At 36.5% G+C, this 19,099-nt stretch overlaps 1 protein-coding gene across 4 annotated transcripts in view; it reads right to left on the reverse strand.

Moving 5' to 3' along the window:
• Nucleotides 1-1,217: 1,217 nt before the first annotated feature.
• ASCC3 (activating signal cointegrator 1 complex subunit 3) overlaps nt 1,218-19,099 on the reverse strand; it is a 630,293-nt gene continuing 612,411 nt past the window's right edge. For all 4 annotated transcript variants that reach the window (XM_075862208.1, XM_075862206.1, XM_075862205.1 and 1 more), the window contains 5 exons: nt 16,062-16,213; nt 8,257-8,407; nt 3,635-3,841; nt 2,965-3,140; nt 1,218-2,511 (listed from right to left, as the gene is read on the reverse strand). In XM_075862208.1, coding sequence (XP_075718323.1) covers nt 2,364-2,511; nt 2,965-3,140; nt 3,635-3,841; nt 8,257-8,407; nt 16,062-16,213 — 834 coding nt within the window. In that variant the 3' untranslated portion in view covers nt 1,218-2,363. The remainder of the gene's footprint in view (nt 2,512-2,964; nt 3,141-3,634; nt 3,842-8,256; nt 8,408-16,061; nt 16,214-19,099) is intronic.

Raw genomic sequence — 19,099 nt, forward strand, 5'->3', positions numbered from 1 at the left:
CAACATCCACAAACATTGACTTTTTTTATAGACACATGCCTACAATTGACGTGTGTGTGTGTGCGTGTGTGTGTGTGTGTGTCAAGAAAACATTTTTAAAATCTGGTTATACAATACAAGGGCTGAGAAGATCATTTCCAAGATCAAACTTTTGCAACTAGATGAGGGAACTGCTCTTGTGTGGCAGAGGAACAACTGGAGGTGTCAAGATTTTGAGGTTTTGGTGAACAATTGCAAATAATATTAAAAAAAACAATCAACAGAAAAAACGTATATATCATTTGTGGGAACTTTTCCTTTAAATGCAGTAAGGTAAATAGAAGGAAAAAGGCACAAAGTTATTTTACAGACTTTTTCCATTACGGAGTCCACTGCCTAGTGGTGATTAAATGTTATGTTCTTAAACTGGCCATGCATCGGAACATTTAAATTTTTTTTATATGTATTCGATCTAAGAGATGTAACGATTTTCCAATGGTAAAATAACAAAGGAGCAGCAGTAGCGGCGATTCACAGTATTACAGTCTTCTCCCATTCACTTCAATACTGTGAATCGCCGCTACTGCTGCGTCGACGATTCACAATACGAGCAGTGACAGGAATAAAAGGAAACTGCCCTACAAAACAGCTGATTGGCCGGGTTGAAGGCAGTCCGACCTGAGCGATCAGCTATTGATGGCCTATCCTGAGGATAGGCCATCAATTTTTAGGGACTGGAAAACCTTTGAAAGGCAAAACATTTTTTTAATAAAAAGGTATATTAGTGTGTTTTGTGTAAATTTGTAAACACTTTTTAATATGCAGCTGCTCCGTATTCTCTATACATTGCAGCAGTCTCTAGCGCTATTCACTGAATCTGTCAGTCCTGCGGACCTGATGGGTTCAGTGTCGGCGGGTCCTGCATGTCTCTGACAAACCGGATCCACCTGTAGGCTATCACATCTAAGTGACGGATTCAGTGAATAGCGCTAGATACAGCTTCTCTGTATAGAGAAGATCTAAAAAAGTAAAAATTATATTTATTAAAAAGTATTTACAAAGTTACACAAAACACACTGATATGTCTTTTTCTTACTTCTTTTTTTTTGCCTTTCCAAGATTTACATAGACTTTAAATTACTGTATTTCATATCAATTGAATGTTTTCAAAGAGAAGATTGGTCAATATACCAAACTGTGTTTTATATCTGCTATGTAGAAGTAAATAAAAGACATAATACGCTCATTGGCAGAATCTTTAATGTGGTAAATTACATTAAATGTGAACACATATTACCAGGAGCCTATATGATATGTATAGTCTGTTTGGCTAACAATAGTTTTTACAAACCAAAACCAATGGTAAACATTGAGGCACAGTGCATGAAAGGCTTCAGTTGTCGTATTAGACATATACTATGATCAACTAATTTTCTTCTAGTTATAGTTAGCAGGTCTTGGCTTATTGGGTGTTGTGTAAATGCAAGGCCCAAGAGACTGCTGGATCATGTGCACACGTGTCTTTGTTAAGTAGAAAACTTGAATTGATAAACATTCCTCAGTATGATATTGATACTTAAATTTTTTTATGTAAACTTAAACAGGAATGTCTGATTTGTATATCTCGAAGGGTAAGTTCTCATCTACCTTTCGATTTTCCATTTCTGTTCTGTCATAGGACCAGAACAACAAAATACCGGTAGTGCTGAATCTGTAGAATGACGGACACCAATGATGCCCAAGGGAACCCATTGACTTGAATATGTTGCATCAGGTTTTCATCATGTTGTCCACCATTTTACTGCATTTTTGACCGGTTCTGCGTTCTGAAACAGAATTTAACAAATCCCATTGACTTCTAATAAGTTAGTCAGGTTTACATCGGGCATTACATTTTTTATCCTTGTGTCCACTGTAGCGTCGCTATTCTTACCGTCATAAAGCACCAGAAACCAGTGAAATGGACACTAGTGCTATTGTGGACAGAGCCTAAAATTATTTTGAATTTTGTAGACATTTTGAATACTTTTCTAAATCATACATTACTATTTATATTCATTTATACATAGTAAATAGAGCCTTAACATCACTCATCATCATATTATTCAATCTCTAAGTCGTATCGGGGGTGATTTTTTTTTACACTTTACATTGCACTGTTTAATGAAATAAAGCATCAATGGTTTTTACACAAAAGGCAACTTTAGATAAGGCCAATGTGGCTTTGAATTTTCAGTGTGCTCAGTTAAATGTACACGCTTGCTGTGTTGAGATGGAAACTTGACACTTCTCCGGGAAACAATAAGTAATTCCTTTACAGTTCAGAATGACTTAACAGCTGTTTTCTCAAAAAGAGTTTTCCTGGTAGAGTTGTAAAGGTCGGGTTACTTCATGACAAGGTCACTCAGGGAAGCAGAGACCTCAGTGTTCACTTGGGCTGATACACTGGCTGGAATAATGTTTAGATATAGGTCGTACTGTTGGTCCACACCCAGGTAGCTGTCACTCATGAGATACAGTGTGTAGATGCATCTAGTAAACAAAAGGAAAGGAAGAAGCATTTCAATATTTCCTATCACATTCCCTAATCGGACTCCTTGACTTTCACAACCTGATATCTTCATTCAGCAGTATCCCCCCAGACTCCTTGCACCCTAATACGCTTCATATCTGTCATACACAGATACTGGCTGGTGACCGGCTCATGTAGCTTTATGCGTACCACCCCATATGTATAAAAGATGGCTGGACCTTTGTACTTAAAAAGCACTTTTTACCTCTTGTATCACCCCTATATCTTTATATATTGTAAGCTCTTATGAGCAGGGTCCTCACTCCTCTTAGTTTTGTCACTATATAATGTCTAATAGTCTGTACATGTTCCCTCTGAATTGTACAATGCTGCGGAATATGTTGGTGCTATATAAAAGATTATTATTATTAGAACTGGTGGTAATCTCATCTGTGATAGTTACTGCCACTTACCTTCCAATGTTCTCTGGAGTGTAAAATGCAATGGACACGGTGCTTCTATTTCTTACATATCCCACTCTTTTTAGTGCAACAAGCTCTTTTTTGTCCACCTCTCCCAGGATTAAAAACCAGCCCTCATCCTTTGCCTTTGGGAACTTAGAAGCAATTGCTTTACTGTCTTGCTTCCCCTGAAATGAATATAATTAAAATGAAAAGTTAATATTTTTAAATCTTCTTTATATAAATATCTGCTGAATTGGAAGTTATAGCCTTTAGACCAATGTAGACCCGAATACGCAGTGATGAAATGCTAGTTTCTTCCTAACCATCCACATCAATGTCTATGTATATACACATAACGGACACTATTTAATTTATTTACAATGTGAATATGTAATATATCCCGAAATTTTGCTCAAGACATGCCTATATACACTTTATATCAGGTCAACATCCTTTAATGTAAACCATCTTAGCAATACAAACATAACCTTAATATACATATGGTCAGCAATTCAGTTGTCATAAATGAAAATACATTTAATATCCAAAATATTAACATTGAGCCAACATTTTCACATTGATACACTGAAAATCATCTCATTACCAAACATATTACATAGTAACTACCTATACAGAACATGTTATTGTCACTAAGATGTGTGACAAGCTGGCTCTGTACCTTTCTGTATCCTGCCCGGATCCGCTGCAGATTCACCTGCAGCACATACTCCTGATCAGCATGTAGTGAAATCCATTTTTTCTCTTGTGCCCCTGGAAAAAGGATAGGTACAGGGAGCTCATTGTGCGCTTGAGCTGGATCCTCCCACCATCCTTTAATGGACATCTGGACATCAATAACTGGGAGACTTGACAAAAAGTTCCACGCCTAAAATGAGACAAGAAAACACAATAGCAAGATCAATTCTAGAAACAGCAATTATATTAAGAGATCTTCTAGGTTTAGTCACATAAAGCCAAAATAAATATAATAGATTGTGAAGACATTTGATCCCAAGGAATAAAATCCATTGCCGCGTGAGGGAGTTTTCTAAGGGCTTTCTTGTGTGTTTTTCTCCGTCTGTTATGGAGAAATGTACTGAAGCTAGGGGAATAATCCATTACACAATACTACAAGCTGTATCCTGCATATTAACCCATCACTAAGTGCTGCACACGCGTTTCAGTGTTTCACAAAGCAATTTGTATACAAGCAATTGTTTACATGATGACCAGCTAAAACATCACTACAGCACTTAAGCATGAAGCATGTCTATTATTTATGTCCACTAAGGTAACGCAAGGTTTTTTGAGCGATAAGGAAACCCAGTGCACAGAAGTATGGCTGTAGAAAGGCTTTCAGTCTGGTATATGACAGATATATAACCTCGGCTTATGTACATATACTGATAGATTGTGGAAATGTAGAGGGATAGCATATACGCTCACTCTATTTTTTCAGGTACTATGAACACCAGCCAAACATATTTATCTGAGGATTAATCTTCATCTATTGAATCAGACAAGGACGCCACCATGCATACAATTATTTAATTAGCAGCCAAATCCTCTTGCAGTTAGCAGCCGTTGCAGGCATACTGATGTGGCAAAAGATGCAAATCTCGCAGTAGTACTGCTTTTTCTCATTACTACTGCAATTAGCACTTAAATTGATGCTTTAAACCTGCTAATTTCTGGAATAATTCTGAATTTTGATGTTACCTGGGATCGCCTCACAGTAGAGTCGGCACCAGATTGCTACGCAAATTGAAGTGCTTTTCAGCCAAATAACCATCATCGTATCAGACAGAGGCAATTTGCATTTGGTTTAAAAGATAACAGAATGACAATTTATGCAAATAAATTAGGTTAGTTTACTTCTCAGTTTTCCCCGAGCTAATTATAACAATGTCCTGATAATTTTTATTACATTTGAAACTTGTTGTGAGCGCAACTTCCATTACGACAGAAATGTGGTAAGTGAAAGCTTGTTCCAATTTATACAAATTACCTTTACTATGATTCTTTTTGTTTTATAGTAATTGAGTTCCTCATATAGACATTCTATTTTCATTGAAACGTTATACATCCACACTCTACAGTTGTGACAAATCTGGATTCAATGAGACGGATTATGGGGAAACTGAACAAAACATCACAGAATGTCAATATTAATGTTAATGACAAGTCCTTAACTGTGATGTTAGTTAACAATTCAATAGGATACTGTAAAATGGGTTTGCACAGAGCTCCTTCATAGAGCTCTGTGCAGCTATCAGCTTGAAAAGTGATCCAAGGAGTCACAAAGGTCAATAATAATAGTTTAATAAAATTATGAAATTGCAACATTATCTGTTCCAGATTCTTTTATTGAATACATTATGGCTCCTTGTGTCCTCCATTCCTAACCATTGTAAGCTCTGAGAAACAAGTGACTTAAAAGATGATCTCTATTCTATAATTAATTTATTGTAGTTTTATGTATTAATATTTCATACACTAAAACATCTAGGAGAATATATTGACATGAGAATAGGAGAAAACGGTCATTAAAAATGGATTAAAATGCATAAACACATATAAAAGTTGTACAATTTCTTCCGACATTGAGAATTACATCATACACACTCAAGGGACAAAGAGGTTCTGGATTAAAATGCTTGCTCCTAATGGAAAGCACATAATAGTCTGTGGAGAAAACATTTCCATGTGTAGGAACAACAGCTTAATGAGTATAAGCAATATTATATTAAGCACCTAATGAAGTGGATAGCCATAAAACCAGTTCTTTGTTGGTTAACAAGTCTAGTTAAGTATGAATGTCATTTTCATCGGAAATTCAAATAAATACATTTGAAATTATTGTATTTCCATTTATTTAAAATTCGCTCTACAAATGGTAAACACATAAGGAATGTACAATATTTTTTTTTTAACTTACACAATACTATGCATGGTACAGTATTGTAAATCTATATTTAATTATCTATCTATGATACGCTTTGCATACACAAAACCCCCATAAATCCACTTATAGCCTGGCCACACCTTAGAGCTCATGCATAGGGGTTTATTATAGCGTAATACAGTACATAATACATATTCTAACTCTAGATGCCGGCTATATTTCCCACTAAAGTATTACTTCTGGTTACAGGAGAGAATATATATATATATATATATATATATATATATATATATATATATATATATATATATAGTGCCATACAAAGGCACCATATGGTGGCAACACACAGAGTCTGGGTGTTTTGGGGCTCCCTTTTCAAGATGGTATTCCTGGACGTATATCAAAACGTTGAGGGACGATAAGGGATGAACTACTAACGACCCTGAGCACCATTATCTTCCTCTCACCAGAAGTAAAGACCATTTTCCTACATCATAGAATGGCTCATAAGAACTAGGCATTGCTTGCTCATACATTTTATATATATATATATATATATATATATATATATATATATATATATATATATATATATACACACATTTTATATATATATATATATATATATATATATATATATATATATATATATATATATTTATTTATTTTCAAGTTTGAAAATTCCCTCATTGCGAGGGTGAAATGTTGCACTGAGATGTTGTGGTGAATAGATCCTTTTACATTTTTGGAGTGCTGCTTCCTTGCCAATTTTTTGTACTGATTTAGAGGAGCAGTCACTCCATTTGAAGCTCTGCACCCACCGAGAGGTCTTTTGGCTACAGTGCTAAATATTTTATTTTACATAAATGGAAGATTATGAGTATACATATATTTTGGGCTTAAACCTATATTCTGGAAATAGTATTGGTGAATATTAACATCATGGCTATATTCAGATCTAATTTAAATGACCTTTGGTTAGAAGGGAGGAATACTGGGCCAATGTGGGGCAGTCACCTAATTCACAGTACTATCACCCCTGCTAAACTCAACAAAGGTGAAAGCAGTTATGACTATCTATCCCGGATGCTAAGCAATCTTGACTGCCAGACCATCTAACTTTTAGGCCGCTTTTACACGAGCGTAACAATGCTTTTTTGTGCCAATATTATGGACGCAAAAAGCCAGACCTCCCGCTGTTCATCGGAACGAGAGTTAGAACATCATAGGCTTGTGTTGCATCCATAATACAGGCAAAAAAACACACCCATATTATGCTCGTGTGGAAGCAGCCTTAGTGTTAATGATCAATCTATTCCTTTAATCATAAGCCATAGTCATATGCAACAAAAACAACAACAGTATCCACTCCGAGAAAAAAACATAGGTAACAAAAACCATACCATGTGGAAAGCTTATGCAGGTCACTACTAAATTAGACAATTAGAAGTTATACGGCGGCAAAAAAAAAAAAGTACAAACCATATTAAACATTTTTTTTCATCCTCCCATTTCGAAACATTTTGAAAAGGTTGATTTTTACAGTATAATACTTTTCCATCCTCGATATGATGGACATGCTATTCGTTTACTTCCGGCTTTGAGTCAGCACACCCTGAAAAACTACAAATCCTAGCAACCCCTTCTTTCACAATGCCGAGACCTCACCAAATGACCTTATGTGTTCAGGTCTCGGATCTCCGAAATGTGAAAGAAGGAAGCCAGCCCCTTACCTTCCCCTCCCTTTCATTTTGTAAGATCAGGAATCACAAGACTGCCAGGGGCTGACAATCTTACTCTGCCCAATCCCCTTCCGGTCATATGATCAGCGATGAGCCAAGACAAATGGAAGGAGGAGGCACCCCTCAGTTACGTGGCGCTGTGTCCATACGTCACAGCACAGGGAGAAACGATAGAACTTCCTGTACCACCTGACTGAGGAGAGGAATAAGTCAGATCGCAGCATTTTTGACAACAGAAAAAAAAGTCCTGTTTTTATTAAAATGATCGCTGATTAACTTTTTTTCCTCCGTATAACTTATTTAATAGATCACATTAGACAGCACACATGCTTTGTTTGGTCTTTCACAAGAGGATGCTGTATATATAAAAACAAAAATATTCTGTTTGAGTAGAAAATATAATTTCCATATGCATACTTGACAAGTGAACAAATATTATCCAACTTAAAACAGCTGCAAGTTTAAAAAAAAAAAAAAGATTTAGGACTCATCTTTTAAGACATCAGAACCACCACCGGGGTGTTAGTGTTGGATCATTGGGAAAAAGAAGAAGAGGTGTGTACTGATTCGTTTTTGTTGTATAATATTTACAGCTGCTTTTAAACATTTTGTACGAGTTTGATAACCCCTTTAATTTTTAGTGAAAATGGTTACCTGTGAAATCTGTGTGGCTGAAAGCTCCCTTTCTACTAAAGAAAAGAAAATGTCCTCTTTGCCTTCACATGCAGCTACCAGCTCTGGAAGACACTCAACAGGTCCGGTAACATATTCAGAATTTCTCATTCTTTTTCCTGAATTCAATTTTCTTAAAGAAACAAATAGGAAAAAGAGCACAAGGAATTACAACACTAGTGTCCACACAATTGCTAAATATCAGCTCAGTTTTGTGAATACAAGAATTCTGTAAATGAAACCTGTATTATAAAAGCATAAAAAACTTACAAATACTTTTATTAAAACCTTTTTGTAAGCAGTGTGGTGTACATGATAATTAACAGGTTAAGACTAAAAACTTAACTCTTAGGATTCAAAATGACAAAAATTGAAGCTTTAAATGTTATCCTACAAGGATGTGACAATATATTTTTATATATATTTTTAATTCTTCATTTCTTTTTTTAGAAATGCAAAATGATACAAGAATGCCAAAACAGTACAGTATATGTTTAAATAAAAAGTATACAGCAAAACCCTAAGCCAGCCACCCAACCCTTAAGGAGGGGAGAGAGAGAGAGGGGAAAAACAAGATGACATTAGTGCAAGTCTCAAACTTATACGTTTGTTTGACCAATCTTAGCTATTCTAAACTAGACAAATTTCTGGAAGAAATCGGAACCGGGGGCGGGAAATATGGAGCATGTCCTACTTTTTTTTTTTGTGGGCTGTGCTCACATACTTTGCTAGGATGTAAAGTATCCCTGGCTACTATTACTATAGCAAGAGCCATAAGAATTTGGCTAAGCCAACTTTTTACAAGATCTTAAAGAAGGAATACTAAGAGAAACCAAACCATTTTGCAAGACTTGCCCACATTAAAGATGCCGGCAGGTTTTTTTGTGATTCCCCATAGATTTTCATCGAAGAACCTGGCCATTGCCAATGCTACAAGAAGAGCTTTATGGATTACGCAGCGGTCTGGGGCTAATCGCCATTTCGGTCATTACCATTTTAACCGGATAGCTTATTCAGTCCACAGTTGGACAAGATATTAGTATCCCTCAAAGAAGTTACAGGTATCTCTTTTCTGAAAAGGCGGCTAGGCCCTTTTGCTCACAATTTAAAAAATTGCCTAAGCAGACAAGAAATTTCAGATTCGATAGACAACGAAGATGCAACCCCAAACCTGAAAATCAGTTCTCCTCCTCCAAGAAGAAGCCATTCCAAGGTGGTGCAAAAAAATACAGAACAATGACAACAACTTTTCAGCCCCAGATTCGGTGTAAGATTAATAGCTTTTTATACAAAGTGGAAGTTAACTTTTTCAGACTCATGGGTGACTTCTATAATCAAAAGAGGCTACATATTCGAGTTTACCACATTTCCTCTGAATAATTTCAACCTGAACATATCCAGCAAAATGTAATCTCAAATGGTTAAAGACTTTGCTATAAAGGACACTTTAGAACCAGTACCTCCCGAACAAATAGGTTGCAGGATATACTCACAAATTTTAATGGTGAGAGAACCAGGGGGAGATTAGGAGATTATGGCGGATTTAATTTATGTCAACAGATTTCTACAGAAAAATAAGTTCAAAACGAAATCAATAAGATCAGTCATCACTATCATAAAGAACAAACATTTCAAGGCAACGATAAGTTTAACAGATGCCTATGTCCATATACCCATCCTCAAATCACACAGAAGATTTATGAGGATAGCAATCAAGGAAGGTTCCTAAATCCATCACTTCAAATGTCTTCCCTTTGGTCGTTCTTCAGCCCCTAGGGTATATATAAAAGTTGAAGTGGTTCTATCAGCAGCTCTTCATATGAAGGGTAAATTTGCGGTACGTATCTAGATGACTGGTTTGTGAAAACCTCCTCGAAAAGTCTTCTGAATGCACACCCTCAGTCCACTCTTCAAATGTTGGATCACTATGGGTTTTTGGTGAGCAAACAAAAAATCACCTCAGTCATCTTCACAGACTATTGAATACCTGGAGTTTGTCATCAACACCAGAACAATGACCTGCAAACCATTTGTGGACAGAATTAACAATTTGAGTAGTGCAGTCAGGAATTTGATCCTTCATCCCTGAGTTTCGGTCCAAACAGCGATGAGAGTCCTGGGAATTTTTACTTCCTCCATAGAGACTGTCCCTTGGGCTAAAACTCACTTCAGAGGAATATTCTAGATCACGGGTGAGAAGCCCTTGGGGTCTGGATCGCATTATTTCTCTCAATCCTGCCATTATCCAAGATGTTTCAGGGCAAAAGTCTTCTCAATCCTCATCAAGTATATCTTACATTGGATGCCTCAAATTGGGGTTGGGGTTCCCATGTATTCAACAAATGAGTTCAACAGAAATGGACCTCTCAAGAATTATAACTGTCCTCAAAACTGAAAGAGCTTACGGCAATCAAACTAGCCCTTACTCAATTTATTATAGATCACCGCAGTAAAGAAATCTTGATTCAGACAGAATCTTTCACTAGCTTTCTATATCAACAAGCAGGAAGGAACGAGAAGTCATTGCCTGTCAAGAGAATGTGCTCAAATAACGTCCGGAGCGAAGAAGCATGTGAACAGTCTTGCTGCAATACATATCATGGGTGTGACGAGCCACAAGCAGATTGGTTTAGCCGATATATGATCAGCCCCACAGAATGGTCACTCAACAGGAAAAATGTTTGTTTCAAGACAAAACACCCAGATTCCCAGGTTTTGGTCACTTTATGCAGCAGAACAATCAGTTTCTAGACAGTCTATGGATTAGTTGGAGTCAGAAATTGATTAATCTGTTCCTCTAATACCTTGCGTTCTCTAAAAAAATCAAGGGAGAGAAAACCACGGTAATCCTGATAGCACCATTCTGGCCCCGCAGGGCCTGTTTTTCGCTCTTATTGGAGCTTTTTAAAAATGCAATTTCCAGAGGTTGCCAAACAGGCTAGACATTCTCATCTAAGAAGGGTTTTTCCACCTAAACCCTATTCGTCTGTATCTCAAAGTTTGGAAGCTGAAAGGAGGGGTCTATAACAAACAGGAATTTCAGAAGAAGTGATTAAGACTCTGATGGCCATCAAAAGACCACCTACTATCAAGGTTTACAGCAGAGTTCAGAAATTGTTTCCCCAATTTTGTGAAAGAAATCTGATGGTTTCCCCTGCTATATACATTTTTTTTTCCGTTTCAGTAGAAAGGTTTCAACAAAAGTTTAAAACGTAATACATTACAAGTAAAAATTTTTGGCAACTGCTTCGGCCTCTTCGGAGAAATTCTCAAATAATCCATTGATCAGAAGGTTTTAAAAAGCCATTCAAAATGTTAGACCTTCTTTGGTGCTGACAGCAAGATATTGATTTAGGTAATCTCTCTACTAAGACAGCCTACTTATTTGCTATTGCTTCTGCACGTCACCTGAGTAAACTTCGGGCTCTCTCATGCAGGAGTCCATATTTTAGACACATGTCAGAATTTTCTAGATCTTAGAACAGTCCCTAATATCATTCTTAACCCCATGATGCATTATCACGTTCATGCACGTGATGAGCGTTATTAGGAAAGTACGGAGCGCGCTCACCTTCTGAGCACGCCCTATACGCTGTGGGTGTCAGCTGTGTTTTACAGCTGACACCCAAGACTAATGGCCAGGAACAGCAATCACTCATCGGCGCACCACAACGCGAACGGGGGGTGTCGATGGTTGTCATCGCAGCCCAGGGGCCTAATGAATGCCCCCTGGCCTGCCTTTTGTCTGCTTTTGTAAGCCGCTCCTTTGGCATGGCTTAACAGAAGCCTGTAAAAATTATTATATACTCCAATACATTGGTATTGCAGTGTGTTGTACCAGCGATCTAACGATTGCTGGTTCAAGTCCCCTAGAGGGACTAATAAAATGTGTAAAAAAAAAGTTTAATAAAGTCAGTAGTAAAAAAAAAAAAAAAATAGATATTAAAAGTTAAAAAAAACCTTTTCCTATTTTTCCTTTAAAGTAATTTTAAAAATAAAAAAATTGGTATCGCTGCGTCAGTAAAAGTCTGAACTATTACAATATACCATTATTTAACTCGCACAGTGTACGCCGTAAAAACCAAAAAATGTAAATGCCCAAACCGCTGTTTTTGGTCACCTTAGCGCGCAAATTTTTTTATATAAAAAGTGATCAAAAAGTTGTATGCGCCAAAAAATGGTATCAATAAAAACTACATCTCATCCCGCAAAAAATAAGCTCTGAAACTGCTCCATCGATGAAAAAAATTTAAAAAGTTATGGCTCACCATGTGGTGAAACAAATTATTTTTTTTAAAAAACAAAACAGTTTTTTCTTTGTAAAAGCAGTAAATAACCTATATAAAATTGGTATCACCGAAATCACATTGAGACGCAGAATAAAGTTAAGTTGTCGTTTTTACCGCAGTGAAAGACGTAAAAACGAAAATGAAAAAGAAACAATGTAGGAATCGCAGTTTTCTCCAATTTCAGACTGCAAAGATTTTTTTTTCTTCAGTTTCCCAGTACATGATGTGGTACTTTAAAAGTTGGCAATAAATACTACAACTCCTCCACAGAAAATAAGCCCTCACACCACCCCATTGACGGACAAATAAAAAAGTTATGGCTCTTGAAAGGCGGGGAGTGAAAAACGAAAATGGTAAAGCAAAAAATAGTTCAGTTCTGAAAGGGTTAAAGTTAATTTCGTTCCGTCTCTGAACTAAGAAACTTATCTTACAGTGCTACATCCAGAAACTGAAAATGGATAACAGCAAAAATTAGATTTTCTAGATCCGTTCTTGTATATCTGGAGAGGGTTGAACACTTCAGAAAAGAAGAAGCCCTGTTCAAATAATACCATGGACGTAAGAAGGGAAGGAAAGCTAGTAAAGCAATGATAACAAGATGGATCAAATCAGCCATTACTTGGAAGGTCCATTACATTTCGAACCTCATTCTTCACGCTCCACAGTAGCTTCATGGGCAGAATATGTAATTCAGCCACCTGGGCATCGCCACTCGCCACTTGTAAAACATTGCTGCTGGTCAAGGTTCGGCCTTTGGCAAGGCAGTGCAGCAATATGCTGGCTCCAGTTTTCCACTCCTGTAATATTGATTTTCAATTCCCTTTGTATGCTGCCTAAGGGATGTCCAGGAAGCATCAAATGTACTTACCAGAAATTTTATTTTCCCTGTAGTCAAACGACAGCTCAGTATCCCTCCTTTAATAAATATTGCTGCATATGACGCATGTGTGTCTGGTTTAAGTCCTTTTATGAAAGGCTCATTGGTTAATTTTTCATTGCTTACTAACTACTGTCTTCTGACCAATAGGGCCATACCTAACTTTAACCCTTTGTGTGCGGCCTTTGGATGACTGAAAAAATAAAATTTCAGGTAAGTAAATTGCACTCAGAATGTAAAGAACTTATTAAATGCATTTGTGCCACATAAAAGGTTGGTATATAAAATGAGAATGCTGAGACTGGAGGAAAATATATGTAATTGGGTTAACAACTGGCTCAGTGATCGGAAACTAAGGGTAGGGTGGTAATTAATGGCACATCCTCAGAGTGGGTCACCGTTACCAGTGGGGTTCCACAGGAGTCAGTATCTTCTTTTTAATATGTTTATTAATGACCTGCTAGAGGGTTTACAGAGTATAATTTCAGTATTTGCAGGTGATACTAAGCTCTGTAAAGTAATCCACACAGAGGAGGATAATGTAATACTACAGAGGGATTCGGGAAAGCAAATTAAGTTTAACAACTTAAAGACACAACCAATTTTTTTTTGAATTTTTGTTTTTCCATCGGCGCATTTCAGGAGCCATAATGCAGCAAATCACAGGCTGCAGCATCACATGGTCATCATAGGAGGCCGGACTACGCGCAGAGAAGAGGGTAGGAATCGTTTTGTTTTTTTTTCAAGCGTTGCTTTCCAAAGCGGAAATTTAGTCTAAAAACCGCACGACAATTTTGTGTGATTTTTCGGACGGAGTGTACTGCGGGTTCCAAGTCGGATACGCTGCGTGATTTTAATGCAGCGTATCCGACCCATGAGAAACTGGCCTTTCGGTTTCATTTTTATTGTGCGATAAAAACTACGTGCTAACTTTATTCTGGGGGTTAATACAATTATGGCCATACCAAAATTATAGTTTTTTTTAAATGTTTTATTACTTTCACAAAGAAAAAAACTAGGTTAAAAAAATATTTGTTTTGTGTTGCCATATTCTAAGAGCCATAACTTTTTTATTTCTCCGTCAATTGAGTGGTGTGAGGTCTTGTTTTTTTACTGAGCGAGATGTAATTTTTATTGGTTTCATTTTGGAATACACGCAACTTTCTGATGATTTTTTATTACATTTTTTTGGAGGAAGTGAGGTGACTAAAAAACAGAAATGCTTGCATTGTGATTTTTTTTATTTTATGGCGTTCACCTGCCAGCTAAAATAATGTGATATTTTACTACTTTGGACTTTTACGGACACAGTGATACCAACTATGTTTACTTTTTTTATTGCTTGAATAATTTTTTAGGAAAAATGGGAAAAGGGAAAAAGGAAGGCAGACCTGGAGACCTTCAACAGGTCTTTTTCGCCTGTCACGGCAACCGCAGTAACTGAGGGGTTAAATAGACAGGATCGGAGTGATCTCCGATCCCGGCCGTTGCAGGTGGGTGTCACCTGTCTGAAACAGCCGGCACCCGCTGCTTATGGTGTGGGCTTAGCTTCTGAGCTTGCACCATATTGTGATGGTGTTCATCAGCTGTAATAGCACGTTTGATGGCTCCAACGAGTTATTGTGGTTAAATGTAAATATGCACTTGGGCCGAGGAAACAAATTCTACAATTACACACTGAATAATAAACTACTGGGCCAAATATTGGTAAACAGTAAACTTAACTTTACTAACAAGTGCCAGTCAGCTTCTGCCAAGGCAAATAAAATAATTGAGGATGCATCAAAAGAAGCATAGATGCTCATGACAAGAACATAGTTTTCCTCTATACAAATCCCTATTCCAACTAGTCATAGCAGGGGCTTCTTTACTGTAAGAGAAGTGAGACTATGATACTCTCTGACCCAATGTTGTTATTGTTGATTTATTGAATGTATTGATGCCTTTCTTGAAAAATATAATATTACAAGGTCTGAGTACTAGATTCTGGAGATGGAACATTAATCCAGGGATTTATTCTGATATATCTGCCATATTTAGAGTCAAATTCGTTTTTCTCCCCTTAATACAGGTCAATTGGCGTTCGCCCTATAGGGGTATTTGCTTTCCTCTTGATCAACATAGTAATATTAAAAGGTTGGACTTGATGTACCTGGGTGTTTTTTTTTTTTAAGCCTTATCAACTATCTAACTATGTCTCATTAATATTTATCACAGATTCACAACATTGATTTCAGTTTGTTGATAACGACCAGAAAAATACAGTTTCATTGATTATACAGATCGGCAAACCAACTGTTCTTGTATTAAGGTCAAACGCAACTTCTCAGTTTGTTTAAAAAATATTGAATTGGACTTAGGTAGTGGGACTGATTTAACCACTGAGGAACCGGCACTCCGTTATTGTCTATCCGCTTTGTCACCACCTGAAATTGATGCTTCACCTATTTAGTGGGTCCAAATTTCCTGTGGGAATAATGCTGCGTGGTTCAACTGGCATACTGCCACTATTTCTAACTAACACACTCTTTCAGTATTAGTAACAATGTCCAATGGTCAATGTTTCCCTACATTTAACTGTTATTGTGTTCTAAGCTGCCCAACTCTTATAGAGTACATACCTGAAGAGATGAAGATGGTGTTTCTCAATATTTGGCACAGTGAGCAAACTTGACTCATATATCCATCGAGCTTGAATTACCATTTGCACTAGATTTGTGATGTTTAGGACTGTGACAAGCCATCCATGATGAGCTGCAACATCCAACATTGCCTATGGAAGATGATAAAATATACTTAATATATATACAGTATGTGTTATATATATATATACATACATACATACATACACGCACACTAGCTACTTGCATATGTATACAAGGTAATAATGTTTGTCATATTAAAAAGCTCTTGGATGTTATCATTGCTAATATAGAAGGCGAAATTGCTCCAATTGCTTATATATAATGAATGCAAGTACAATATAATTGAATAAGAAGCCATTGTTTATTAAGTTAGTAAGAACAGCTAGCATTTGGCCTCACCTCCAGTCACAGTAATGACATTTTCTTTCTTCTACAGAAAATCAGAAGTGATTAGAGTAAATTGTAGAATAACTGTGTATGTTCATATGTAACACAAATCAAAAGAAATATCCTAGAAATGCATAAAACAAACTGGATACTCTGTATAGAGCCAACGTGTCAACGGTCAACATAGGGATATCACTAGCAGATCCTGCATAGATAACCTAAATTAGGCAATGCTACCAAATACTAACCACAAGTATTATTTATTTGTAATGAAATAAAAGGTGAAATAAATGAATGTGGCCAAGGTGTATGTAAACTTAGGACTTCAACTGTATATATACCCCTATGTTTGACTGTCCCCAGAAAGCCATTCCTATTAAACGTAGCATTAAGCCTTATATTATACAGACAAACGGCGGTGGTTACTTAAGACAAACTAAACACTGAAAGCTTCTTTCAACAAAGGAGTTGTTTACATACATTTTCAATTAAATTAGACAAATTCTCAATAAGAACAGAACTGGTTCAGAGATATAAAGGATGCGCTTAGGTGCCACAGATCATATTTTCCAGGTTTATAATTTCTGCAGCTTTCTAAGTAGAACATTTTCAGTACGTATACATAACATTAATATTCACAACTTTAATCATAAACACCGCAAGCTACTCCTGTGTTGATACATTAAAAGCGAGATCAACCTTGTAAATATGAAACTCTGCTAATGCAAATATACATTTCATAGAATCATTGAGTCCATCCAACAAGTCAAAGAAATATCCAATCAACACTACCAGAAAATGAACTGGCACAAATCTTTTGTATCTTTTGAATTTTTGTAAGGGGGAATATGTCGGCTTCCAGTTGCGAGGTGGGTTTGCACTTAAAGGAGCATTTGAAAGGTTGGTGGAATTTCCCGAAAGCAGGTGTAGCAGAGGAAGCAATGGTAATTACAATTGTGAATGTCAGAATTGAAAATACACCGTACTCGGGATAAAAAAATATGGTTTCTCATACATTCCAAACTTTCTGCTCTCCTGGGCCGTAATAGTATACTTACAATTCGTTTTTTAATTAGACGTATACATTTATTTGATATCTCTAATGAATAAACTATTTTGACTTCTTGGGAGTACCCCAAAATGTATTACTTGGACCATTATTGATGTAGGCTATATGAGAGCAATTATTGTTTAATGATTTACCATTCAGCAGAAAAATCCATAGTATAGAGAGTTAATAATTTTATTCTAAAATGTGTTAGACCTTGAAAGTCCCAATTTTTGTTTTTGGAACATTTAATCACAGATTGAAGTTTTAAGACCCCAAGGCATAAGGTTTTGTTATTTTTAATGAGACTGAAACTCTTATCTTTTCTTTGCAACATTTCAGTTGAAAAATTAACAAAGCTGAAACTTGTGACCACATTGGAGGGGGCTCAGGAGTATTTCCTGAGGCCATATATAGATATGCTTCTGTAGTTTCTTTAGGCAAGCAATATATGTATATACTATGTAGTGACCTTTACTGTGATTGGTTAAGCTACTGCTATAACTGGGCTGGAACTAAATCATATATGATTTATTGGTCTTCAAACTTGTATTGTCTTTTTGTGTATAAATAAACCGCACAAGGCCTCAAGCTCTAGAGAAATGCCACATGTGTGATACTGATGAACTTCCGTGTCTGTGTGATCTCTCCGATGAATTGTTATCTTGATTTGGACTGCGAGGCTGGATTCTTAGAGTACCTTCAGCTCTCCCAAACCCAGGCTACTCCGACAGTAAAAATGGTTAAACTCTGAAATTTTAGGGATTAAAGTGTTTACCTTTACTAAAACTACATGAATATATTAGGAAATTACATAAAATACGGTCTCCTCACATAGTCTTATTCATATCTACAAGGAGAATCCAATAATATAACAAGGCAGCTAAATGCCTAAACGCTGTGGTCTGGTGATGTATTTACTGCAGCTGAGAAGTTAGTTGGACATTAAGAATTTATTACAGAATTGCTATTTAATGAATGTAGCACTGTTGCTCCCATCAAATTTGACAAAATTTGCCATGGACGCAACATGCGACAGGACTTCCAATACTGTCCAAAAATCGGAGAATCTTGCTTAAAGTGAATCTTTTCTATCTTTTTTTAAATCTAAACAGATCTTAAATTATGTCCCGATTAATTTCTTAATATATCTTTATAGTGCGGGAGAAAGTGCCTGCAGTCAGAGTTTAATGATAAAATTCTGATGAGATATTAATTTACAGAATTATAAAATACATGACTGCTTTCTTCCAGAAACAGTGCCATACCTCTCCAAAGGTTGTGAGTGCTATTGCAGCTCAGCTCCCATCACTTCAATGGAGATGAGCTGCAATACCAGAAACAACCCATGCAAAGGTGAGGTGTTGCTTCTGGAAGAATGCAGCCCTGTTTTTATAATTCTGTACACTGTTAGCACTGTTGTTTATTTTCAGTACAAGGAATTCTCCTTGTACCTTGTTCCTGATTGTTCACTTGCATATGTAAGTAACAAATTGTTCCTCAGAAAACATATGATTGTATTTTTTTTAATAAAATTATAATTACCACTAGAGGGAGCTTACTGGATACTATTTATACA

This window comes from Rhinoderma darwinii, chromosome 4 (genome assembly GCF_050947455.1).
Source record: "Rhinoderma darwinii isolate aRhiDar2 chromosome 4, aRhiDar2.hap1, whole genome shotgun sequence".
Lineage (NCBI taxonomy): Eukaryota > Metazoa > Chordata > Amphibia > Anura > Rhinodermatidae > Rhinoderma > Rhinoderma darwinii.